The sequence below is a fragment of the Coenobita brevimanus genome, chromosome 97 (genome assembly GCF_032717465.1).
Source record: "Coenobita brevimanus isolate Jiangsu-jjx chromosome 97, ASM3271746v2, whole genome shotgun sequence".
NCBI lineage: Eukaryota > Metazoa > Arthropoda > Malacostraca > Decapoda > Coenobitidae > Coenobita > Coenobita brevimanus.
This window is the reverse complement of record NC_137050.1, coordinates 12,606,726-12,634,509: the sequence shown is the minus strand read 5'-3', so window position 1 is coordinate 12,634,509 and position 27,784 is coordinate 12,606,726. Positions and strand designations below refer to the sequence as shown.

At 41.9% G+C, this 27,784-nt stretch overlaps 1 protein-coding gene across 1 annotated transcript; it reads right to left on the bottom strand.

Annotated features, from left to right (window-relative positions):
* Positions 1-10,716: 10,716 nt before the first annotated feature.
* Positions 10,717-19,204, bottom strand: LOC145413827 (uncharacterized). The gene is made up of 4 exons (XM_080283489.1): positions 19,199-19,204; positions 17,687-17,882; positions 14,530-14,676; positions 10,717-11,139 (listed from the first exon to the last, which is right to left on the bottom strand). Exons 1-4 carry the CDS (start codon positions 19,202-19,204, stop codon positions 10,790-10,792), a joined length of 699 nt encoding a protein of 232 aa, XP_080139615.1. The 3' UTR covers positions 10,717-10,789.
* Between the last annotated feature and the right edge of the window lie 8,580 nt (positions 19,205-27,784).

Sequence of the window (27,784 nt, the reverse complement as noted above, 5' to 3'; positions counted from 1 at the left end):
ATTAAATGAGGAAAGGAAATGGAAGGAAAAACTGGATAAGACAGAAAGAGATGAAAAATGAGGATGCCTCCAAAGGGAGAAAAAGTAAGAATATTTGCTGAAGAAAGAACGTTACGAGTTAGGGAGGAAAGGAAAGGAAAGGGCAAAGCAGAACCCATTTGATAGCAGTACGGACAAGAAAGAAAATAAATAAGTGATGGAAAACCCAAACCATTTTTTACTAAAGTAGGCAGGAAGTAGGCCACAACCGGAAAAGTGAGGTGAAAAACGGGAGGAGTGGATTGTAGCGAGGGCTGGGGATGATCATCATCATCTTCGTCACCATTGCTGTCGTCGTCATCACGTCATGCCGTCGTCGTCGTCGTCGTTGCCATCTTCAATCTGAGATATTACAGTGCAGGACGAAGCAGGGCTGGCATTAAAAAAAACACCAAAAAGAAAAAAAAAAAAAAAACGTGTTTTTTTTGGTGTGTATTTTTTTTTTAGTTTTTATTTAATATACTTAAATTTTACATACAAAAATGTAGGTTTACATCATAATGATAAATGAGGTCTACATATATATACGTTCAAATTTTAAAACCCATTAAGGTCTCCCTTTAAAACCCATTGAGATCACCCGTCCATTTCCTGTACAGTACAAGTTAACAGAGGCTTTGTCCAACCGAACCACCTTGTAACAAAAACAACATGTCTTAAACAAGTGTCTGAAGACTGTTCTTCAGATAACACTTAAAACCTTCTGTTTCACTCTAAATTACTTTTTATTTGCTTATTTTAACTGATTTACATATAAATATGAGGAATAAGATAAAAACAAAAAACCACAATAAAACCCAATAAAACCCCCCATTTTTTTTTTTTTTTTTTTTTTAACCCGGGTTTTTTCCAACTCTGGGACGAAGCCTCTCATCGTTCCTTACCCAGATATATCGATTGTTCTGTCTGATCTCACTAACTCCGCAAATTCCATCTCTCCATCATGTTCTCTGCCAGTCTCTTCCTCTCACGCCATCTGCGAGTTGCCACACTGATACCCTGGTACCCATCCGTTATCTCTTCCTCGTTTCTGCTTTGCAATCCTCTGAAATCCGTAAAGTATTTTTTTTTTTTGCTACCACCAGAAAATTTTGTTTGAATTTAGAAGGACCTGTGTTAGTAAAGGGGTCAGTGTGATCCACATTAGCCTTCGCAATTTCGAAAAATCTTTCCTAAAACAAATGTCAGATGGTAGCAAGAGTGAAGTTCAAAAGTCGTCATTCTGTTGAAGGGGTTAACTTTGATGATTATAGCCTCGTCTTTTATTATCTTCTCGCAGCCAACAAACTCCTTTCATATACCATACTGTGATACATAATACACGGCCGTATATTAATTGGCATGGGAGGCTTCGTATCACCTCTTCCGTAGGGATTTATTTTCCATGTTGCACCTTTAACATTCTTCTGTACGACTATGTTCTTTATCATTTTTAGTACCAGAGTGCAGTAGTTTGCATCAACATACAAGAGGATACAGTCTAGGATTTTAAGTTGTGAGACTCATCTTCAGTATTATTTTCAGCCACAGATGACGTTTCAATCTTTTTTTTTTTTTTTTTTTTGGGGGGGGGGAAGGGGGCGGGACGGAGTTAGAAAGTAGGAGACACGAGAGTGAGTAGGTGAGTGGGAATAGTGGGTGGAGCGCTGGCACCCAGATTCATTGCTTCGGGAATGTGTGTGTGTGTGTGTGTGTGTGTGTGTGTGTGTGTGTGTGTGTGTGTGTGTGTGTGTGTGTGTGTGTGTGTGTGTGTGTGTGTGTGTGCTGCAAAGCAGTGAATGACACAAAGAAATGTTGACAAGAAAATAAAATGGGGTAGTGAAATTTAACAATGTCTGGTGTACTGTATTCAGATCTGATGTCACCATGCCTGTCTGCCAGATATTCAGCTTAAGAAGAGGTTTCATCACTTCCCTTTTTACGCTGCTTCACTATGAATTTCTTAGGTGAACACAAAGACTTGATCCCAGCCCTACCTAATTTCTCTCTCTCTCTCTCTCTCTCTCTCTCTGACACACACACACGATCAGAATCCTGCCTTATTTCTCTCTCTCTCTCTCTCACACACACACACACACACACACACACACACACACACACACACACACACACACACACACACACACACACCACATCCCTGCCTACTGCTGTGTGAGGTGAGCGGTGCAATCATCTGCCTTGCTTGTATCTGTCCGCATTTGACTTCACTTCCTCCAACTCGCATACCTCTCTTTCATATATCTCCACTCAATCCCTCCATCTCATTCTTGGTCTCCCCTTTCCCTCAGTGATATACACTCTTCTAGTCAGTCTTTCATTCTCTGTATCTCTACATGACCAAACCATCTCAGAGTATTAAACTTAACGCGTTTACTGACGCCCATTTCACCAAAATCCTCCTTCACTTCCTCATTTGCCTCTGTCTCTCAGTGTAAATCCACAAGCTCCTTTCAGATAATACATCAGTCGTGCAGGCTTGTTTAATCAGCTGTTTCAAACCAGCGGTATCTAGAAATTTTCTACATTGTAAGAGTAATTACAAATCTATAATAGACTAGCAGGGGTACCCGGCTTTGCCCGGGCCAAAATGGCGAACACTCTAATCCTATTAATTCTGGTTCAATCTTTCTTTCTACTCCAGGAAGACCATGTACTGCTTATGCTTTTGAAGAGGGATTATAAGAGGTCCAGGAACACTCTGTTTCAGCGAAAAATGACCTCCGACCAGTGGCCTCAAATGAACTCGGAGGTCAACCTTACATAGCCTATGTCCGAACTGGAGGTCATGTGATTAACCCTGCCAAAAAATTGGGCTGCTGGGTCCAGTCATTTGGGAGTGTATTACCGGTGACCTCAAATGACTTCCAACCGGTGGCCTCAAGTGACCTCGGAGGTCAGCCTCACGTAGCCTGTGTCCAAACTGAAGGTCATGTGAGTCTAGTCTGTGCCAACAATTGGACTGCTGTGTCCAGTCGTTCAAGTGTGTATTACCGGTGACCTCAAATGACCTCCGACCAGTGACCTTAAGTGACCTCGGAGGTCAGCCTCACATAGCCTATTTCCGAACTGGAGGTCATGTGAGTCTCCATGCCAAAAATTGGTCTGCAGGGGTACTCTGCATTGCCCGGGCCAAAAAGGCGAACACTCTACCGGTGACCTAAAATGACCAGATCTGAATGCTGACCCCCCCACCCAAAAAAAAACCCAGCCTTTGGCCACCCTGATTCAAAATATATATAGGTCTTGGGGTCTCTGGCCATTGGTTTGGACGTGACTGAAGGACAAACAAACAACGCTGCTCTTTTACTGAATCAGTTCAAAATATCTCGACCACCGTTGTCTGGAGGAGAACAAAACAGTATTTAGGCATTTTTAAAAATATATTTTGCAGTGGATATGGTGAAAACAAGTCTTAAAAATCAATTGCGGTCTGTTCTTACGGCGAATAGCAGAAATTAATTCTAGCCTCTTCTTTCAGTGGGTCGCAACGAGCCGATGTATTATTCCAATGCTTATGTTATGGTTCAAAAAATCATGAACCGCGCATATTCCTACTTTGAAAATCGGCATCAGGTAGCTCAACGACAGAATATGAATCAGAGTGTGGGTAGACACTATGTAGGGATGACGCCGACGAATCAGTAAGCCTTAAAATATATAATACTTCAAAACGCTCAAGCACGAAGGAATTACTTTTTAAAATCATCTAGTCTTAGTTTTCATGATTGTTTTTACCTAAAACATCGCATAAAGTACCGTAGCTAAAACATAACGCTAACACGCTAAAGCAAAGCACAATCGATAAAAATCACTCCTTATTCTTCATCCGTCTTCTTCTTCGTCTTTTTAGGTCCTTCTAGCACGAAAATGGCAAAACCGATCACCTTTGATTTTTCACGGAAAGCTTTCCTTCTCCACTGGGTCGGAAGCATAACGGTATAGATATTGCCCGAAAAAGGTGAAAGTTAGTAGGTCGGGAATTGGTCATCTTTTACAGTTTTGATCCAGTTTAGACAAAACTTGGTAAAGGCGTAAAGGGTGCGTGAAGGGAGAAATGTTTCATTTTTAAGAACAATTTACGGTCAGAGAAGTGTCGAACTTTCGGCCCTTTAAATTATTATTATTATTTTTTTTTTCAGTTTGGATTAGACTTGGTAGAATGATTTAGGGTCGAACGTAGATTAAGTTGTTCAATTTTTAGAACAATATGACAAAGTTCAAGGCCACAGGACAATGTCAACTTAAATATTTTTTATCCAATTTTAACCAGGCTTAGTGGAGGGGTTCAGGGTCACGCAAGGGTGATGTATTTCAGGTTTGAGAACAATCAGTCAAAGGTCAAGATCACAGTTAGGTCAAAACTTTGGTCATAGATCGATCGCAAAGCGTGGGTTTTGCGCTTTCTCAGTGCTCCTCGTTATTTTCTCCCGGAAAACTGCATTCAACCCAAGAGAGTCTTCAAACGGGAGCGGGTTAGTCAGAACTTTTATTAATCCTTCCACTACTACGACGCTGATATGTTGAATAAGTTAAAAAATATCTTCAGAGTTTTCTTAGACAGAGGCTAAAAATAATAATCATCATCATCTTCATCTAATCCTACGTTGCCCCATGAGGAGCGTAGGAGCCCAGGGATAGGCAAGTTGGTCCTGACATTTAAGATGAGAGTGACCAGCCTCACTCATCCCTGAGTGGCATTACGTGAACAATAAACCCCAGCCACCCCTTGGATATAAACCTTCACCTGCTCAATCCGATTGGAGCTCCGTAATTACCCACTAAACCACCAGGCGCCAAAATTTGGTTATATGGTTACCACCCAGCGTAGTAAATGGTTTTCTGGTGTACAGGAAACCATTTGGCTTGTCACTCAGTGTATAGTCACCTGCAGGCAGAAGGAAGAGGAAAGAATAAGGGAAAGAAAGACAGAAGAGGGAGTGTAAAATCACCCGTAGGCAGAAGGACGAGGAAAGAAAGAAGGAAAGAAAGACAGAAGAAGATGGAAGGAAAGAAGGATGGAGGAGAGGAAAGGGCAGACACCCGAGAGCAGCATTACATCGAATGAGTGGATGGTGAGCGCCCCACCTACCATAAAAAAAAAATAATAATAATAATAATAATACAGTACTGTAATAAGTAGAGCCAGTAAAGCTACATGAAATCCATCCCTTTATTTAATTAATGGCAGACCTTTGTGTACTGCAGATTTGGTTAATATTCATATCATTATCATGACACTTTTCGGGTGCATTTATGTTACACCATAATGGCACGTACTGGAGTAAGAAGCAAATATATGGATGGAATTACGTTTGATTTTAGTGCCTCGACCTTGTTCCGATGTTTTTGGCACACTGCCATCCCTGCATCCTCTTGTATTTTATTATATATATATCTCTATAAATTTATAAAAATATATATATATATATATATATATATATATATGGAGCCTCTGTGGTACAGTGGTAAAGTGAGCATTTTCGTACACTGAAGAATGAGGGTTCGCTCCCCACCAGGGTAATAAACTTTGGGTACTGTATTAGCGGACACGAGGGGTGCTGTGTTTGAACTAGTGTCGCATACTGTAAAGTATGTTTGCACCCAGTCGGCTTGCGCAGGCCGATTACACTTGGTTCACAGACAACACACACATCCAAAGCCATTCCAACACTACAGTTACACTTATAAGCACTTCTAACCCTACACACAGTCTCAACCAGACAGCCTAAGCCACTTGGTAGAGATACATTGGCTGTATCGTCCCCACTTCGGTCGGGATAGGCCGGTCCTGCAGTGGACACTCAAACGGCTGAGATGATATATATATATATATATATATATATATATATATATATATATATATATATATAGTGTGTGTGTGTGTGTACTGTAAACTGACATCCACTCCATATCACATCCTCCAATCTACAATAGAATCAAACTCTTCTATCAATATCCTATTACAGGTCAGCTTTCAAGAAGTGCCAGTTTTAGACCAACATAACTGGACCCTTCATCTTTAAAAACATGTTTTACACCCGCGTTTGCAAAGCGAAAACGGGTGTTAAGTGTTAGCCAAATGTGTGTGTGTGTGTGTGTGTGTGTGTGTGGCGATTCTTGAGAGAGAGAGAGAGAGAAGGTATATCAGTTACACCTATTACCTGTTTTTCATTGGCTTTCCAACCAGCAGTGTACTACACAGAACCCATTATCGGAGAGTTTGAACAAGAACTGATGTATCGCAACATCTAGGAAAATTCCAACGTCCTATCCCACACCTGACAGCGACATACCTGCTGTCCCTGCGGTATACCTACACAAGCTGAAAAATCCCTCCCTGTATTTGGTTACATTTTTTTTACTCAAATGTGATGTCGTACATACGACTCTGCATATTTAAAATTGCTTCGTGTTCGAGGGTCTTGAGCGACGCTAGGCGATGAAACGAGCCCTAAAACTTCTTTTAATATGTTTTTCAACCGTAATGTAAGGTTATATTGCTCTGATAATGATGCAATAACATGGAAAGAGGGTTGATTTTGCACATAAATACCTAAATAACCAATTGTGCGAGAAAAGTTTAATTTAAAAAGAAAATCTATGTCGTTGTTGTTATTGTTGAGTAACCCCGGCCTGCCTGAACGAGCAGACCCATCAACCACTGACAAGCAAGTGCCTCTGCAGGGCCATCCTGTGCAGTGAACATACGTTTCCTTTGGGCAGACAGTGCCTTGCCACAGCAGGACGCGGGGAAGAGTGTGGAGGTCCGGATGGATGCCATAATTTGTTTCCTTCCACGTATTGAGCAGGGGTATCATAGTAGGCTCCACATCACCCAGTTTTTTGTCTATATGGTTACCACCCAACGTTGTAAAGTGTTTCCTGGGTTACAAGAAACCATAATGATTGTCACTCAGTGTTGGGCCACGTGAAGTGGAAACAAGATAATTAAAAAGTGACAGGAAGGATGGGAGAAGTAGGAACAGAGGAGGGCAGACATGGAAAAGAAATTACATATGTGAGGGAAAAACTGGCCAGCTTTATATGAAGTGAGTGGTTGATGGTCGCCACCAACAACCACCAAAGAGTTCGCTAACAGGAGAAAAGCCGCGGTTTCCCCTGGGCGCGGTATCGCTTTAAAAAAAAATTATATATATATATATATATATATATATATATCATCATCATCAGCCGTTTGAGTATCCACTGCAGGACCGGCCTATCCCGACCGAAGTCGGGGCGATGCAGCCAGTGTATCTTTACCAAGTGGCTTAGGCTGTCTGGTAGAGATTGTATGTAGGGTGAGAAGTGCTTGTAAGTACAATTGTAGTGTTGGAGTGGCTTTGGATGTGTGTGTAGTCTGTGAACCAAGTGTAATCAGCCCGCGCAAACCGACTGGGTGCAAGCATACTTTATAGTAAGCTATACTATATAGTAAATATAGTTCAACCACAGCACCCCTTGTGTCTGCCAATGCAGTGTGTGGCCGGGTGAACACTCCCGAAGTTTGTTACCTTGGCATTTTCTCGTAGCTTTGGGAATAGAAACTCAAGTGAAAGACGATGCAAAAAGTAGATTTGAAATACACGGATAATTTTGGAGCTGAAAGATTTTGAAGTGCAAATAATAATTTCTGTTCCGTAATCATTAAATATTTTTGCACCAACTTGCCCCTAGATATAGGTGACGAGTGTTTGTTTTGATTTTAAAAAAAATCATAAAGTATACTCTTTACAAGGAAAATGAACCAAAATGGATATTGATAAGATTATTATAAACAAAGACAGTGAAGTCTGAAACTGGTTATCATGAATCCTTGAATCCCTGGTGTGATGAGTGGTTTGGTGGTGGTGTGGTTTGAAGTACTGTAAAACTAGCTCTTCCTTTGTGTGTGTGTGTGTGTGTGTGTGTGTGTGTGTGTGTGTGTGTGTGTGTGTGAATTTGCAAGTCATCATCTGATGGTCCAGGCTTGGTGGCTGGGTGGGTAGGATGTTAGGCGGATGGGTGAGGTGGGTGGCCAGGGTGGGTGGGGTGGGTAGGCAGGATGAGTAAGCAGGTGAGGAGTACGGAGTGGGTAGGTGGTGGGCGAAGTGAGTGTGATGGGAGGGCAGGGTGGGGTAGGTGGATTTGTGAACAGGGGTTTAGTGAGTGGAAGGGTGGATTGACAGGGTGGAGTGATAGGGTGGGTTGGCACATGGGTGGGGCGGGCGGGCTTTTTGAATGGGTGGGTAGAGGGATGTGTGACTTTCCAGAGAACAAGCAAGGTGACGGGTTTACCACACATGGGAGAGTGAGTAGGTATACGAGTGGGTTGGTTGGTGGGTGAGCGGGCAGGTGGGACAAATTAGTTTCATTGTGGAGTAGGTCTATGGCGTAAGTAGTCCATAACTGAATTCTGTCTATGTGGGAAAACAGGCCCTTCGGGATATATCTTTGGGGGTAATGGGCCAAAGTAAAGATATCTGACCAAGGGGTAAACAGGTCCATGGACGAAACGGGTTCATGTGAAAAAATAAATCTGTGTGAGGATTTGGTGTGTTTTCGTGGGGAGAAAGTAGGTTTGTAATGAAAATAGGTCCACGGAGGGAAAACAGGTCCATTGGTGAAATAAGTCGATGGGAAGCACTGGGGGAAAATAAGTTCCTGAGTAAAACAGATAAAAAAGCGAAAAATAAGTCCCTTCAGTGCAACAGGTCCAGGGAAAAACAGGTCCATGGGGCAAAATAGGTCCGTGTGGCAAAAATAGGCCCGTGGGAGAAATTGGTCCATGGAGGAAAATGTGTCCAAGGGGGAATATAGTTTTTTTTTTTTTTTTTTGAGGATAATTAGGTCATTGGTGTGTTATTGGTCCATCCTTCACCGATCATCACCAGCTTCCCTCCGATCTTGGTAGGTTATGCTTTTCTTGCATTGAACTCCCTGTAACACACACACACACACACACACACACACACACACACACACACACACACACACACACACACACACACACACACACACGCACGCACGCACGCACGCACGCACACACACACACACACACACACACACACACACACACACACACACACACACACACACACACACACCTTTAGGTATCACAATCATAGCACCGAATTCCTTTTCTTATCACCTCGTTCACAACTGCTGAAGAGACGTAAAGAAAATGTGACCTTTTTTTCCCCTGGACAATGAATATATTGCTTTGTACTGGCTCGTCACACATATGAACAAACTCTTATTAAAATGCCTTGTTATCTCTAGTCAGTGAACGTTCCTGTCGCCTCAGTGCAGACCACCGGACCTTTAAGAATCCCACCGCTTCTCTTCACTGTAGCTGGACAATAGGTTTAATGTATGTCAGGGAAGCTGAGGCGAAAAAAGGATACACAAAACACAATTGCATTAGAATTATAATTTTCTCTATAAAATTTATTCAGTAAAAAATGGACCCTCATCATTATTATTCGATTAGGGATGTACGTAGAACAATATTGGCAGCAAAAGCATGTAAGAGCAGCATGAAATTTATTGTAAACACGTTAGAACATTTATATTAAAAAAAAAAAAAAACAATAATGTGCGAGATTAACCGCTTCAATCCGGGGTCTTTTCTTTTTTCATTCTTCCTAACGCCAGACGAATCTATCACTTAAGGTGAGACGTCTCCGGAATGAAGGAATTTCAAGCAGTCTCATTAACGCCTTCAGTCCGATGACGTACTGTTTATTATTATTATCTACAAACGCTTTTATTCACCTTAGGATAGACCCTCTGGATTAGAGAGGGTTGAAGCAACCGTAATTAATCCCTTCACGACAAAAGATCCTTCCTAAAATGAATAAAATCGCCTGGAAGTAGCAAGAGTCATCAGATGAAACGCATCGCCTACTTAAAGTGGTTAACCAATCACGTGACAGCTTGGCATCCTCGGCCAAGCACAAGACACAGAGAAAGGTCCAGCCCTTGTCTGTCAAATATTACGCACACATTACATCCTGACCAAAGTACAACACTTATAAATAATAGGTATAAGACACACAAGCAGTAAATGACCAGATACTGACAGACAAGTAGTTCATTCACACAAACACCAAAGTATGGAATTTTCTGTCCTTGTTTACAGAGTGTGTGACTGTAAGCTATTAACATGTGCACGAAGTGTATACTAAGTAAATCCCTGACGAAATCATGAAAGCAGATATTGATCAGGTAATAAATCTATAAAAAAAAACACAGCAAATGCGTATATATATACATTCACATATGTATATGAAAAGTTATGTATGAATGGCTATGCAGTTTTACTTTCAAGTTTATATTCAGAGGCCAACATAAATTATTTCTTTGCGGATCATCCTGTGTTCATGCCTTGTTTTAAAAATGCAGTGATGATAATATCCATTTAATTATATTTATATAATTCCGTAATATGAGGTAACTATCAACAGTATGCCACCATTTTAGGTTAAATAATACTGTGTAGATTCAAGTTTGGTAAGGTGTGACCTGGGCCCTGTATTTGAAAGCAGAGGTCCTGAAAGTGTAAACAAGCTAGTCACTTGGTCACTTGTATGGTCTGTGCTGCAAGTAAAGCGTGTTTATATTCTTTAACATCCTGAAGAATACACTCTTTAATGTGGCATGCAGACTAACCATCAAATGCTGGCATTTGTCTTATACATGACCGTCAAAAATTTGGGGCTTACTTGTTCATACACTTTCCCTCTCTGAACCTTTGACAATATGAGTACTAGACCAGTGCGGGACTCTGCAGTGTTGCTTCTGCCTCTGTGGTGACGTCAGAGGTGGCAGGTGTTGAGATTCTTCCCCTGCTGGTGCTCGTGCTCACATTATCTCCTTCCCCTTCTCCTTTACCCTTACTTCCTTTATTTTCACTCTCTTCTTCCCTCGTTCCTTCACTGTCCTCCTTGACTGTTTCATTTACGCCTTCGCGGGACTGGATGGAAGCCTCCTCTGTTTCCTCCGCTGTTGGTTCGTCCACGATGTCAACTCTTTCAATAGATCGCACAGTTGTTTTCTCTGTGCCCTTGCTCTTCGTCCCCGTGGCTTTGGTTGGCTGCTTGATGTCGGTGGAGGTGGCTGGTTGACGAGAGTATTGTTAGTATTCACAAGTTCAGTCGGTATCCAGGAGTCAGAGTAACGAACAATATTAACAGTGACTGTGAAATATGAAATAAAGAATCCCGTGTCAGGTCCAGAGGTGCATATCAGTTTTATTATCAGCCTTCCCAGCGCCATAGTAACTTTCGATTGAGTTAGTAATGTTGTTTTGGCAGTAGTATGCAACGTAATATCAACATCAGTAGAAGTCCAAGCGAAGGAGAGTACCGTATGTCAGTCAGGTTGCTCGGTTACTCATATTACAAAGGAAAAAAATACAAGTTCGTATTTTTTTTTTTTTTTTAGTTGCAGTAGATCGAAGTTTAACCATTACTATACCAAGAAAGGCAACCTCAGCAACAACCACAGAGCAAGCAGGCAGAGATCCAGGGTTAGATATTAGTATTCTTTATAGTACCATCGAGGGGGGAAAAAAAAAAAAGATAAACGCGAATGATTTAGCGAGCACGACACACCAAGCAGTTACATGACAGTCACAGAGCCATAAACTGTCATAGCATCTCGCGCAAGTGTTGCCAGAGTGTATTCCTGACACAGGAAGTGAAGAGAAGGCTATGGTGAGAGGAGAAGCTGAGAGGATGGGAGATTCAGTGAAGAGGTTGTGTAGTAGAATGACACGAAAAGAAGGGGATTAACCAGGATAGGCAGGTAGGCAAGCGGGCAAGCAGATAGACAGGCAGACAGGTAGATAAGGTGGCAGGTAGACGGACAGGTAGTAAGTTAGACCGAGAGCCAAGATTTTCAGGCTAGCACGTAGTCACCCAGCATGTTGTACAACTGGAAAGTGGACAGCCAGGCGATGAGACAGGCACACGGGCAGCAGGTAGATGGAGGGATTAGTAGCCAGGAAGGCCCAGTTCAGTATTACTTGCGTCACGTACTTCCTAATACCCTTGAAGAAACAGAAAAGAAGGTATGAATAATGTCATTCACGAAATATATTATATAAACACTGATCTAACAAGTACTGTACTAGGTAGGCCTAAGGAGAGAGAGAGAGAGAGAGAGAGAGAGAGAGAGAGAGAGAGAGAACATAGTCTTAGGTGTTCAAAAAATATATCATAAAAAATATAAGTAGGCATTCATTACTTTAACGAGACTTAGAGAGCGTGATCAGTACTAGACATATATATATATATATATATATATATATATATATATATATATATATATATATATATATATATATATATATAAAATCATGAACTCCAGGCTTATCTGAATGTGGACCCAGTGGACTGTAGGCTGAAATTGCTCTTCTGCAGTCCACCATCCTCTTGTAGGAGGATATCCTTAAGTGTATTGTTTATAAAAGCTCCATCATGCTTGCATGCGTCGGCCTTGGTCACCTAATGGCAGCTCTCCACACTGCTTGATCTCTGGCAGTCTCCTTATTCAGTCCCTCATCCCTAAGTTTACACTCTATGACCTCGTCCCAAGTCATTTTTGGTCTGCCTCTTGCATCCCTAACCCCGACGGTCACACTTACTCACCCTCCGCACCCAGTTGTCATCGTCCATCCTCGCAACATACACAGACCATCTCAATCTATCCCTCCTTATCACAACATCAATACACTCCAGGTCCATCCTTCCCTACAATTCCTGAGTCGTAATACGTTATACTAGCCCCGCAAGGCTTCGCATTCAAGGACGCACAACGCATACATCTAATCATTGTCGTTTCTGTACGTTTGAGCCTACGAATATTATCTTCCTTTACTGCCCAGATCTCACTGCCATATAGCATTACACTTCTAACACATGCCGCGTACAAGGATCCCTTAGCACGGAGGGAGAGCCCTCTCAGTCAGGAAAGGCAACAGCTCCCTGAACTTCTTCCAGCCATATCCTTACTCTAGTCATTGAGCCAGCTCCAGTCCCAACTCCAGCACATAACATGTCCCACAAATTACAAAATTTCTCTACACACTCAAGAGACTCACCAGCAAGATCAATCCTTTCGCGCCTGGCACCATCTTACGTATCCAGAACCAGTAGTATAGTTACGCCTAATATACAGCCTGCTGTTGTAGTTTTAATGTCAAAGAAAATGTTGTCTTCTCGCTAGTTTGGCAAACTACAGTATTTAATACAGACTACATGCATTATGTCTATGGCTACATGTCCGTGAATATATACATATATGTGTAGATATATACGTATATGTATGTGTGCATATGTGCCTCTCTCTGCATACGTATGTACATACGTGTGTATCTATGCACCACTTTACTTATCTGAAAACTTGTAATGATAATTACTGTAACAACTTTGTACCTTGTATGTATCATTGTATGTCATTGTTCATTACTGTGCTTGCAATGATAATTAATTCAAAACCTTCTATGCTCTAAGATACCGATTTTTTTTATCTCATGCACCCCTTCCTGCTTGGCCTTCAGAGACAGTGTTCCCCAGAGTGTTGGGGCTTATACTGAATGGTAAATAGAGAACCTAAATAAGATTAAAAAAAGAAAAAAGTCACTTGCATTTTGCTATATTTTGTCAATGACTACTGGCCCTTTGATCTTGGTACTCTCAGGGAAAAACCATTTCCGTAGCCAACCGACCCTTAAAAAAGCTTACGCAAAAAGTTTTCTGAGCGAAAAATTTGAACTTCGACCTCAGTTTTCATTAGTGACCTAAAGCGCACAGTGTGAGGTGAAATTTTGTAAACATTGAAAGGGTCTTTAGGGGGTCAAGTCCCCTATTTGATCTGTGTGCTCTCCAGTTAGGCAGGCTTCCACACATGCGCTGTGGTATGTCGGGAGGCTGCAGCCCTCCCAGGGTGGGGTTCATTTTCCGCCTTCTTGGCCATATCTCCAATTTCTTTCTCATCTTAAACTGATGATATTAACACCCACTTCAACTGTCCTGTGTAATTTTCCAGCGTTTCCTTCTTCATTTTTGCCTGGCTGCCTCTACATGTGCATTGACCACCAATAATTCTAAATTTAAACTTATTCTCCTAAGTACATGCTTCCCTGCATTATCACTCTTTCATGCTTCACATATCGACTTATACAGGGTACGACTCTAGCATTCTCGTCAACTTACGAGACCTTCCAGTACCTCTCCTTTAACGATTATTCATACTACATATTGCTGTTCTCTTGCATGTGATTTATGACTTTCTGATATAGATGTAATTTGCACTGTTTATATGCGATAGATGAGAATGGCGTACCATATTCACATATTATAAACTGATAAAGAGGAGATACAATGAATTCACCCACGCATGGAGAATACGGCCCAGTGTATGTCAGACCGTATCTTATCTGTCTGCTTGTCCGTCACTTTGTCTGTCTATTTGTCCATCTATCTGTCTATCTGCCATACTTACGCTTGGGCTTGACGCAGAGGTAGCCACACTCTCCCACCATACAGCATTTGGTGGCGCCGGGACACTCGCTGTCATAGGTACACTGGTCCAGGCGGCTCATGCACTTGATACCGAACCCCTTAGGAGACTCACACCGTCCAGGCTTAGCTACGGGAAGGAACAGGCGAGTTGGTGAGAAGGGAGGGGCTGAGAGGGGAGTGGAGGGTAGAGGAATGAAGAGTGATGGATGAATGGACAAAAAATAATGGTAGGATGCATGAGGAATGTTAGATGGATGGATAAATGAAAAGTGTTAGAGGAAATGATGGATGAACAGTGTTGGATGGATGGATTGAAAGCTGTATGGATGAATAAACTAAAAAAAATGGATGAATTTGACTGACGAATGTAGGGCTGACTCACTGGACGGGTAGGTAGGGTACAGACTAAGTAGCTATGATCGTAGTATACGATGGCTACAGTATCAGTGAACTGAAAACGCCTACATTTACAATGAAAGCTTCATAAAAATTGTCTTCGCAGAGTCCACTACAAGACCCAACCTCTCTCCTTAGGACACCTAGTCCATAATTTCTCGAGTTCCTCCTTTAACTTCAAACAAGGTGGCAAGATGCGGTACATAAACTAAGATGTTCCGAATGCAAAAGTTGAAAATCAAAGTCTGAGATCCTGCAAAACTTGTACTTACAAAAAGATTGGGAGAAACGCTGTAAACTTCTGATATGTTTCAAGGGAGTAGTACTTTCGTTGGATGAATTATACCCATACTTATTATTATTATTATTGTGGGGATACGTATGTTGCCGCTAACTGATGGCAATGTGGAACCCCGACAACTAACAGATAACGAATGTTGGGTGACTGGATGAAGAGGGGGATGGACAGGGTTGGCTGGATGGAGGAGGAGTTAAAGCTGGATTGATGAAGAACTGGACAGATAGAGAACGAATAAGTACTGTATTGATATATGAATGTAGTCTGGGAGGCTGGGTGAACAGGAAGATGTGAGTAGTGAATAGTTAAGTGAATGAATTTTAAAGTCGGATGGTTGGGTGAGAGTGGCTAGTTGACTCTGTCTTGGGGCTAAGAGGCGAAGTGGGTGATTAAGTGGACCGGTTTAATGGAATGTGTTGAGGGACCCGTTTGTCTGGAGATTTTAGTGGTAGCTTAAGGGAATAAGGAAGAACGAGTGGCCAGATAGCAGGGTTAAGTTATGTCTTCCGGCTGAAACTTTCTCTATGACTAGTGCGGTTGGATATATTTATTAAATCTAACTTAAGAGGACGTATTTATTAGGGAAACATGATCCTAACCATTTTATGTATTTATTTATTATTATGATAAGTAAGACTTCCTAACAGTTAACGATTATCAGAATTTTTTTTTTTTTCGCGCCTGTTCACTTTATTACCTCCGCCAAGGTAATGTTTTCACCCCTGTCCGTTTGTTTGTTTGTTGGTTGGTTGGTTGGTTGGTTTGTGAGCAAGATTACACAAAAACTACTGGACGGATTTCCACGAAACTTGGTGGAAGAATGTGCCTTGGCCCAGAATAGACTCCACTGAATTTTGGTGCGGATTCGTATAAATGTGCGGATCCAGGATTTTTTTTTTTTTTTTTCACTTTCTTTAACATTGCGAGATAGGGTGTTTTTCGACATTTTCGTAAGTTTTTCAGTGACTATTGCATGGATCTTAATAAAAAAAAAAATCAGGCATATTTAGTATGTTGGTATCTACGAATGTGTGCAGTTTGGCGCGGATCCATATAAAATTCCGGATCTAGCTGATTTAAATATGCTTTTATAAGGGGGTAGTCTTTTTCCATACTGGATTAGACTTGATTGAATTAAAAGGAGCTGCATGTTGGGCCTTGACGGAGGTATGCGCTCTCCTGAGTGCCATTCTAGTACTGTACCTTTTTTCCATCCTCTTGCAACCATTCTTCTCTTCTTGTTCACTCTAATTTTATCGTGCAGCGTTTGGTGTCCGTATGAGTGAAGACAAACGTATACACAAACAGTTTTAAACCCAACTTAGCTTAAGACAGTCTGCAAATACGGCCTCAGAATATTTAGTGAAAATAAAAAATCTCCCAGCAGTCACAAGCTTTGAAAATTAGCTTGAGTAACACATTCTAAATCACTGGAACTCCTAGGAATTTTGAAGTAACACGAGACAGTTTTGTTCAGTCGAGGGAAAGCCTAACAGAAAAGGATTAACGAATTCAGTGGATGTACACTTAAATTCGAAAACACCGCCAGTTGTAAATCATGAACTTGTGCATGATTTGAAAGAGAGAGAGAGAGAGAGAGAGAGAGAGAGAGAGAGAGAGAGAGAGAGAGAGAGATTGACATACTTCGCTTTATTGTGTGAAAATTTTTTTTTTCTTCAGTTTTTTCACCACGTGAAGAAGTGTGAAGGTACCTGGTTTCAGAGTTGCCAATTAAGCGTCTTTCATACTAGATTAGTTCACTTGAATTGGCAGTTTTTAATACCTCTGATTGTAAGAAATACAGCCATATTAAAGACATTGTTACAAAGAGTTAGCGATATTCCAGATACTGTGTTGGATTTTTTTTTTTTTAGCGATATTCTAGATATTATTACAAATATTTACCCATGTTCCTGATACTGTTACAAAGTTTCAGCGATGTTCTATATATTGTTTTGTGGATTAAGCAATAGTCTACAGAGTGTTGCAAAGTTTTAGCGAGAGTCGAAATTTCAGTGCCTTTTCTAACTTTATTTATTTGTTTATGTATTTATTTATTAGAGGAACGTTAGCAATATTTGTGAACTTGGATTTGGCAGCAGTGAAGAAGACAGGATTAACACGTATCGACTACACGAGGGCTATTGAGGCAGGCAGGATTTTTTTTTTTTTCCTTGATGTCCCTAGACATATGTACAACCAAGGTTCCCTATTTCAGTTCTAAGGGTCGTAATCCAAGTGGTTTTGGAGCTACCTCAGCACCTGTTGTGTAGCGATTTGGTCTGCACATTACAAGTCAATATCCTCTTGTGTGTTACTAATGCGAAGTATGTCGATACATGAAAAATAATAATAAGGCGTAATGTAGAAAATAAATCGCCAAGGGAGAGGAACTACAAAGCCTCCTGTGTCACCTAGACTATGAGCTTGTGTTCATCCGTACCTGGCTTGGGTGTGGGTTGGGTGCGTGCCTCAAGGGGGGTGGCTGGGGCTTCCGTGGGTGCAGCAAGCCACCCGTTCACCCCCACCTCCCGTATCTCCTCCGTCACTGCCTCCGTCACGCCCTCCTCGCTGTCCGTAGTGGTGGCGGTGGTGGTGGATGATGTGGGGGAGGGGCGAGGTGGTCTTCTGGCTGCCTGCTAGGGATTGGATGACGGTGATGAGGAGAACCTGACCAGTTTTCAGGATAAACACTCTGTAGCAGTTACCCTTTGTCAGAAATATTTTTTTTTCTTGATTTAGTTTCCGGTGTTGCTGTTTGCTGATGATACAGTATTGTTGAGTGAAGATGAATGGGAGTTGCAAGGTTTGGTGAATGAATTTGGGACAGTGTGTAGGAGGAGGAAGCTGAAAGTTAATGTAAACAAAAGTAAAGTTATGGTGTTTGAGAGGAATGAAGTCACAGAGTGTGCAGTGAGGTTGGATGGTGAGGATATGGAGAATGTGAGTGCATTCAAGTACTTGGGTAGTGTGATGAGTAAGGATGGAACTTTGGGGGATGAAGTGCGTGAAAGGGTACAGCAGGGAAGGAAGGTTGTAGGCATGCTGAAAGCAGTGATGAGAAATAGGGAAGTGAGTATGGAAGTTAAGAAGTCTCTGCATGATGGTATTGTGATCCCTACCCTGACGTATGGAAGCGAGGTGTGGACCTTGCAAGAGGGGAACAAGTCAAGAGTGAGAGCAGTGGAAATGAGTTACTTGAGAGGAGCATGTGGAGTGACATGGAGGGACAGGTTGACGAATGAAGAAGTGAAGGAACGTTGTGGGGTAGATGTGGATGTGGTTGAAAAGATTAGGAGAAATACACTGAGGTGGTTTGGACATGTGGAGAGGATGGAGAGTGAAAGACTGACTAAGAGGGTGTATGTGGGTGAGGTGGAGGGAGGGAGAGGGAGGGGTAGACCGAGGATGAGGTGGAGGGATGGAGTTGAGAGGTATATGAGGGAGGGGGTGAGTTGGAGGAGGGGAGTCAAATGGTGGGTGACAGAGTGACTTGGAGGCGTTTTGTCTGCGGCCACCCTTTGCGGGATTAGGGCGTCGGGCTATAGATAGATAGATAGATAGTTTTTTCACCTTAACCAGAGTGCAGAATAATAAAGTAGTTCCCATATTGCTTTTGTTAGAAATGCTTTTGATTTTTTTTTTCCATTGATATTCACTCTGGTTTGGTTCCTGGACGTCTGGGAGCTCCTGCTGGTCAAATATCTTAATGGTGTGCAGGATGAACAGGTGCAAGTCTTCTCTGCAATTTACATTTATCAGATTTTTTTAAATTTAATCCTTTCAGTCTGACGACATATCCTGTATTATTGTTCTTGCTACTACAAGATGACTTTATTCAACCAAGGACAGACCTTGATTAGTGAAGGAGTTAGTGAAAGCTTTATCTTACTCCTCCAATTGGAAGTGTCTCTGCACAGCTTAATACAATTATCCGGTAGTAGCAAAAACAAACGAGCATCATCCGTCGTCGGACAGAAGAGGTTAATCAATTTGCAAGAAAAAATCTCCATGTTAAGTCTATGCCCAGCGTCGGACACATTAAAAAAAAATACTACTGTAGTTTATTTTCATCACAAATCGTGTTCTTTCCATCATTTTTGGCATTAATATTTACTAGGGTTAACTGTATTGGTAGCTTTATGAGTGACGATAAAAAAGTAACCAATCAGCCTTACACATTGCTTAACCCTCCAGTTCAACGGCGTATTTTTTCATTTTATTATTGCCACATACAAACTATTTTAATGAGCTTGCGAGGGACTTTTGCAGCTGGAGGAGTTAGTTGCAGCTTCCATTACCTGTTTCACAGACTTTCTCCTGAACTGAATAATAACTACATGGGGGCAGCCACAATGCAATAAAGAATATACCATCGGACTGAAGAGGTGATGCCCAAAACAGTTTTGAGGTAAATATATGGGCAAATGGGTATACTTGGTCAAAGGGATAAGTAAATGGGTAAACAGGTACGTTGAGTAAATGGTATGTGGGAACATAAATGAGTTCAGGTAAACGTGTAGGTAAATGGGTAAGTAGGTGGGAATAATACAGCACCTGGGATCTGAGTCTACTGTTGCTTGATGGCACTGTCCTGGCTGGTGCAGGGCCTGGGTTCTCTGCTGGAGGGGTTGGTGTCCTGGCTGACTGCGCGCTGAGTTTGCTTGTTGCTGGGTTGGAGGCTGGTAATGGGTTGGGTCTATTCCCGGCTGGTCTCTTTCCCGCTGGTCGCCTGGCTGCCGCGCTGCTGTCTCCTTTTCTACCGCGACATGATGCACCTCGGCAGGTATTGGGATAACTAGACGCAGCTGCTGCCATCTGGGAAATAAATAGTACATTTAAACTACTTTATTATGACACTCCACTAATTAATGTAAGCAGAGTATTATACGAGTAATTCAACATAATACTGTATTACTTGTCTATCTGTCTATAGCCCGACGCTCTAATCCCGCAAAGATTGGCGGCAGACAAAACGCCTCCAAGTCGCTCTGTCACCCACCATTTGACTGCCCTCCCCCCAATTCACTCCCCCCTCCCTCATATACCTCTCATCTCCATCCCTCCAGCTCATCCTCGGTCTTCCCCTCGGCCCTCCCTCTCCCTCCCTCCACTTCACTTACATACACCGTCTTAGTCAGTCTTTCATTGTCCATTCTCTCCACATGTCCAGAGAATATTACTTGTCTATCTGTATTACTTGTCACTGGAAAAAATATTCGTTATGGTTACCATTAGAACAAAGAAGAGTTTAGATACAGAGTTACTCGCTCATCATCCTTACCTATTTTCCCACCGTCACAAGTGTATGGTCCTGAAACAAACAGCAAAAAACAAAAGCAGGAGAGCCATCTAAAAGTGCCGAGTGAAACATCCATTGTCTCACTCAAACCTTGGAAATTCTCGGTCCCACCCTAGTCCCCTGTAGACAGAAGCCATCCGTACCAAGTGTGAGACAGACGCCATCCCATAGACTGCTAAATTAAAGAAAACTTTTGTAGTCCTTGCCATGTGCATCTTGGTACATAGCTATTTCACCTCGTCATTGTTTTTTGTAGTTTTTGTTGATTCCTCACCTTCTACATCTAGCTTTCTTACAGATGCACGAACTATATCAAATCATCTTCCTGGTCTTCGTGCGTCTCCCATCTTGGAACTCGCATTGTCGCATAAACCTATGCCTTATTCACTTCCACCATAGTCATATTCCTTTTCTCCCCGCGGACAAAACATGTGTAAGGACATTTTTCTTACCCTGTTAACCAAGTAGACTTCCATGCTCCATATCATTCACATATAATTATTTCTTAATACGTCCAATCAGTCGTTTCCGCAAAGTACTCTTTCTCTCTGTCTCTGTGTCTGTCTGTCTGTCTGTCTGTCTCTCTGTCTCTCTCTCTCTCTCTCTCTCTCTCTCAAAATAATGGAACACCACCATGCCTTTCCCTTTCTCAGGTGAAAGCTGACACGTGGAGCGCGGCATGTAATTAAGGAAAGGCACAACGACTCGCTTGTGACAGAGAGAGAGAGAGAGAGAAAGGGAGAGAGAGAAAGCGGGAAAACGATAGAGCACAGCTTAATTAAAGGAATGACATGGGACTGAGAGAGATGCACTTCATGGATGGTGCAGTTGTAGATTAATTATTCCCTTGTAGCTTAATTATTCCCTTCAGCACGAGGATGTCTTTATTTACTTTATTCTTGTTACCTCCTGACGGTTTTAGTAAGCTTTGAAGGAGAGAGGTCTGGCAGTGAAGAGTTTAATGAGGGCTGTATCTAACCCTTCCAGTTCGAAAGGTCTCTCGTAAGCTCAATAAAATTTCCAGTAGCAAGAATATGCATTACTATACTAGACATCATCGTACCGAAAGGGTTCTGGTATACAGAAACTGATGTTAAAAGAACTAGAAAAACTCTGTTAACCACTTTATTATGTTCTGTAATTTTTTCGTTCTTTCTACCATCTGGCATTTTTTTCTCCTCGTTACCACCAGAAAACTGACCGAGGATTACACTCAAATTTCCGTCACCTGATTGTATTTTTGCTACCACCCAATACTGTGATGCTTTCTACAACCCGATAATAATATTTTGTTCTTGCTGCCACTGGATGATTATAATTTTGCTACCACTAGATTTTTAAAAACGTTTTGGAGAGACCCCTGGTACTCAAGGGATAAAAGGCTCTAGCTATCCTTCAATCTACAGTATCTATCAATCTGTCTATCTACTGCCAGATGACCAGGATCTCATATCCGGGCTGTTGCCGGATAATGGAAGCTCCCAACCACTTCCTTCTCCCCCCTCTGCTCTCCCCTATCACGCCGCACCTTCCCCCCACTGCCTCCCTCCATCCCAGTCCCCGCCCATCACGCTACACCTCCAGCACTGTTCCACCCTTCATACCCAAACATGGAGAGGCCACAGGAATTTCTCAGTGGGAGAGGGTACAGCCGCGGAATATGTATCGTTCCACTTTCTAGCCATACAGTTAAGAAACTACAGTACATAATACAGTGAAAATTTTGCATGGCTCCGAAGATCACGTTACTGGATTTCATGGTCGCTGCTCACACTCCCGTACTTATCGTAATGACGAGGACCCGCATTTATGTACGTGATTGTGCAAGACATAAGTTCCCTGTTTGTCGTTCCCACGTTTTGCAACACACAGGGAATACACCATGCAGAAGAGGTCGACTTGAAAGGAAGTTGTTTCCTGTCAGTGGAAAGAAAAAACTCACAGACAACTTAGACAGCTTAAACTGCATGAAAGCCACAACACCTTGCACTTGGAAACGAAATACCCGTAACAACCTCTGTTTCTTCGCCGCATTGTTACATCTTTATCTCTTTTCTGTTGCAACTTCAATGGCCACTGCCTCTCAGAACTGTCTGTTTGCATCCCTTCACCACTACGGCGGGCGTGAAGCACTCGCTTAGCAACAAACTTCCATCCCTTTTCTGTCCAATTCTCTACTGCAAGACTTAACCGTTTCTCCCAGTCTTCCATGTATGCAGCAGGTCAACTCTGGAACTGTCTTCCTATGTCTAGTTCCCTCTTCCTATGACTTCCAGTCTTTCAAACGCAGTGTGTCCAGGCATCTCGAAATGAACGGATCCTGTATTTGGCTCTGTTATCTTATTTTTGTTGTTTTCTTTGGAGGGAAGAATCTTTGCTGACTTCTGGCCCTTGGTTCGTTCTTCCTTGCCTAAAAAAAATTGTACACAAATAGTTTATACTGTAATATGAAATATTCCTTAATGTGAAAGAATTCATATATTAGTGTAATCTAATTAATTTCCGGTAAACACATGCTCATGCCAAGATCCTAATTCATCACCAAAATTTCCTCAGTAATATTTGTGTTTGGTAACACGACGGATTGGCACAAACCATAACTGACAAGAAATGTTTGAGATGGCAGTAGCAAGTGAGATTAATGTGTTTAACTTTGACACCTGCAAAGACCATACAGTTACTGCGTCTATTACAAACATAAATATCTTTTTACTAACAGAAAGAGGCACTTCGTAAGGTTAACAATGGTGTTAGAAATGGCGTGGTAAAGAGAGAAATGGAGCTTGAGCCAAGTTGGTACCCAGAGGCAATGTTAAAATCAGTGGTCTGCAACCTGTTTCAAGCCGGTCCCTATTTTCGCTAGGTTGTCTGTGCAGGTCAACTCGCACCTATATTTAACCCCCCCCCCCACACACACTCAATTGCAATCAATCAAATGGCATAAAAAATGTTGCCTGTATAAAACATTTTTGAAAATTCATATTCTCTAAGAATGCACACCAAATTAGTGTGTCCAGGCATCTCCAAGCACACGGATTAGGGTTCTGGCTTTCATTTATACAGCTCTAGGGAAAGGACAAGGTTTATGGGCTATTAGTCTTTGTGTGTGTGTGTGTGTGTGTGTGTGATTTACTTAAAAGCAAAAGTCCTGACACTCTCCCTTTTGATACTCGTACTCCAACATATTCTCGGGGGTCGGGGAGCGGGGAGAGTGGTGCAGGCAACGAACCCTTACTTTATCTTTTTTGTGAGGGCTGGTAGGTGATATGGCGGTATGTTTTGTGAAATGAATTTGTAAAAAGTTGAAAATGTATACACGAAAGATAAAATATATTGAAACAGCTTGGCAGTGAAAACAGAAGAAAATATAAGAGGTTGCCAATGGAAACATGACTGGAAACGATTCAACAGCAAAGGCTTGGGGGAGAAAAAGCTTGGATTTGCGAACAAGAGAGACTGAAAAAGTTTTGGTCGTGAAGAGAAAGTCAACAGGTGAGCTGAGAGAGAGAGAGAGAGAGAGAGAGAGAGAGAGAGAGAGAGAGAGAGAGAGAGAGAGTGGACTGTGAGGTGACGTTTAGAAAAGTCTTTAATTGCAGATGACCCAAAACCTCACGCTCTTGCAGACATCTGGAGTTTCTCAAAAGGGTTAAAAGTGAGACATAATGATCGTGGTTATGCTAGGTGTGTGTGTGTGTGTGTGTGTGTGTGAGAGAGAGAGAGAGAGAGAGAGGGGAGGGGGAATTAATGTTGAGGAAAAACATATACAGTGTACGGTAATTGAGAAATAATAATTTTATGAAATTTCCTGACTGATTAGAAACAGATAGTAGAGAAAGTAAGAGCTAACGAGAACAGTTAATAAAGTAAGGGCTAGCGAGAACAGATAATAAAGTAAGGGCTAACGAGAACAGATAACAGAGAAAGTAAGAGCTAACGAGAACAGATAATAAAGTAAGGGCTAACGAGAACAGATAACAGAGAAAGTAAGAGCTAACGAGAACAGATAACAGAGAAAGTAAGAGTTAACGAGAACAGTTAATAAAGTAAGAGCTAACGAGAACAGATAACAGAGAAAGTAAGAGCTAACGAGAACAGATAATAAAGTAAGAGCTAACGAGAACAGATAATAAAGTAAGAGCTAACGAGAACAGATAATAAAGTAAGAGCTAACGAGAACAGATAATAAAGTAAGAGCTAACGAGAACAGATAACAGAGAAAGTAAGAGCTAACGAGAACAGATAACAGAGAAAGTAAGAGCTAACGAGAGCAGATACTAGAGAAAGTAAGAGCTAACGAGAGAAAGTGGTGGAGGGAGACAGTGAGAGAGTGAGTGGGTATTGTGAGCAGATACCCTGAGGTCCGCCAGAGAGGTAGGGGGGGAGGGGGGAGAGAGTAAGGTGGCAAGGGAGGGGTATGCACGATGAGGGAGGGAGAGGTATGCACGTAATGAGGGAGGGAGAAAGGGATTTTCAACTTGTGCATCATTTTATTTTCGTCTCATTTTTGTGGCAGGGAAGAATTAAGTAACCATCATCATCATCATCATCATCATCGTCATCATCATCATCATCATCGTATCAGTATTGTTTATGGTAACATTTTTTTTTCATTGTCTTTTTTTTAATTCTTCTAGGACTCAGTATCATGGAAACACAATCTCTCTCTCTCTCTCTCTCTCTCTCTCTCTCTCTCTCTCTGTATGTATGTATGTATGTATATATGTATGAATATAATTTGCATCGTGTGTGTGTGTGTGTGTGTGTGTGTGTGTGTGTGTGTGTGTGTGTGTGTGTGTGTGTGTACGCGCTCTCATCACATATCCGTGATATACCAGAAAGAAATTCAGTGAAAGTGGGCAAGGTAAAAAGCCACCAAGTACAATCGTGGAGCGAAAGTGGAATAAAGAGTGGGAAATCGACCCCCCCCCCCTCCACACACACACTAAAAGAAAAAAAAAATAGCTGACCACACCAGACTGGTTTGGCTCCTACTTACCAGCTTTCCAGGGCAACCACAACCGCTACTCTACCCACCCCAGCCTAGCCCATCCCAACCTTCCCCACCCCATTCTTGCCCACCCCAGTATTCCCCACCCCAGCTTTGCTCACCCCAGCCTTGCCCACCCCAGTCTTGCCCACCCCAGCCTTGCCCACCCCAGTCTTGCCTACCCTAGTCTTCCCCACCCCAGTTTTACCCACCCCAGCCTTGCCTACCCCAGTCTTACCCACCCCAGCCTTGCCCACCCCTGCCTTGCCCACCGCTTCCTACTCCTACCCTTTCCTGCCCTGCCGTACCCTCATGCCAACTTCACTCTTTCCTCTTTCTTCCTTCCTCTGTGGCTGGAAATGAATGCAAGTCACACCTTATCTCTCCCTTAACCCCTTCACTGCAAAGGGACACCCAGCCTGAAGAAAACAGTCTGGGTCGAATAATATAGACAGTGTGTCTTTGTATTGATCTGCATAGAGAATATTTCTCAGTGAAAGCAAGGAAAATAAGAATGGCACTCAGTAGAGCGCATACCTCCGCCAAGGCCCAACATGCAGTTCTTTTTAATTCAGTCAAGTCTGATCCAATGTGGAAAAAGACTACCACCCCATAAAACCATATTTACTGTAAATCAGCTAGATCAGGAATTTTATATGGATCCGCGCCAAACTGTGCTCATCTGTAGATACCAACATCCTAAATATGCCTGATTTTTTTTTTTCAATCAAGATCCAAGCAATATTCACTGAAAAATTCACGAAAATGTCGAAGACTGCCCTATCTCGTAATGTTAAAGAAAGTAAAAAAAAAAAAAAAAACTGGATCCGCACCTTTATATGGATCTGCACCAAAATTTAATGGAGTCTATTCTAGGCCAAGTCCCATTCTTCTAGCAAGTTTCGTGGAAATCCGTTCAGTAGTTTTTGATAATCTTTCTCACAAACCAACCAGCCAACCAACCAACCAACCAACAAACGGACAGGGGTGAAAACATAAATTCCTTTGCGGAAGTAATAATGAAAGGAAATAACAGGGTACGTGACAGGCATTTAAAGAGAAAGAAGATGCAGATGATGGTATTGTTAGTAGTAATGTCATTCCGTCGCTTCACTTCACAACTTTCCTTGGTCGGTGATTGTACACTACTGTGAGCCACTCATTGTCTGCTGTGATGCATTCTAATGATGTGCTTCTTGCTTTTTAATTTTGACTTTCTATTCTTCGATTGTCTTTGTAGTCGTGTAAGGTGTCAGCCATTGGTCCTTTACGTATAGAATCTTCACTGAGAATACCAGCAATAACCAGGTAAATGTACAGTACCTTATACTTTTGGTTCTTCCCACAGCCTTATTATATAGTCATACTTTTTGTTCTCCCCACTGGCTCAGTATACAATCACACTTTTTGTTGAGCTCACTGGTTTATCATGCAGCAATTTCTTCCTTTCATTAGATGTTTTATTCAGTAATCAAAGAGTCTTGGTTTATTTTCTGCTTTGTATGTCTTTAATCCGTGCATATCATAGAGTTCAGTGGAAGAATTTAGGGCCTTATTGTAGGCTGCACTGAAAGCTTCATAACACGTTTTTAAAGCTATTTATGATTCCTTTTACACCCTAATATTCTCCTTTATTTTATTTATATAATTTTAGTACTGACATACTGTGCTTCAAAAACGTTCATGACGATAAAAAGGTGTAATATGCAAAGCAAATCGCCAAGCAAGAGGTTTACGAAGTCACCAAAGCCACATAGAATGCAACGAAAAAAAAAAAAAAAGTATTAGAAATGAGAATCTAGCACCTCTTCCCACCCTCCTTTTACTGCACTGTACTGTATTGAGGATATGGTGATTTGATTTCAAGCACTGTCGACGCTCTCAGCGACACAGGAAGGGAGAGATCAGTAACTTTTGCTTCACATCAGATTTTACTCCTTACATGTACTGTATAGCAAAGTGGAATACGGATATGGCGGCAGTTATGATTTGGAGGAGAGTTTTCTTACTTGTTTATTATGTATTATACTGAATTACCTCAAATATCGGCATATCATATAATTTTCCTGAAGAAGAAGAAGAGGAGGAGGAGAACAACAACAAGAGAAAGAAAGAAGAAAAGAACAAGGAAGTAGGTATTTAGAGTGGAGGTAATGATGGTCCCCCATAAAGGGCTATACTGGCCAGTCACCACACAAGTAAATAAACACACCATTCTCTACAAACACTCCAGTTTCTGGCAGTCATCCTCA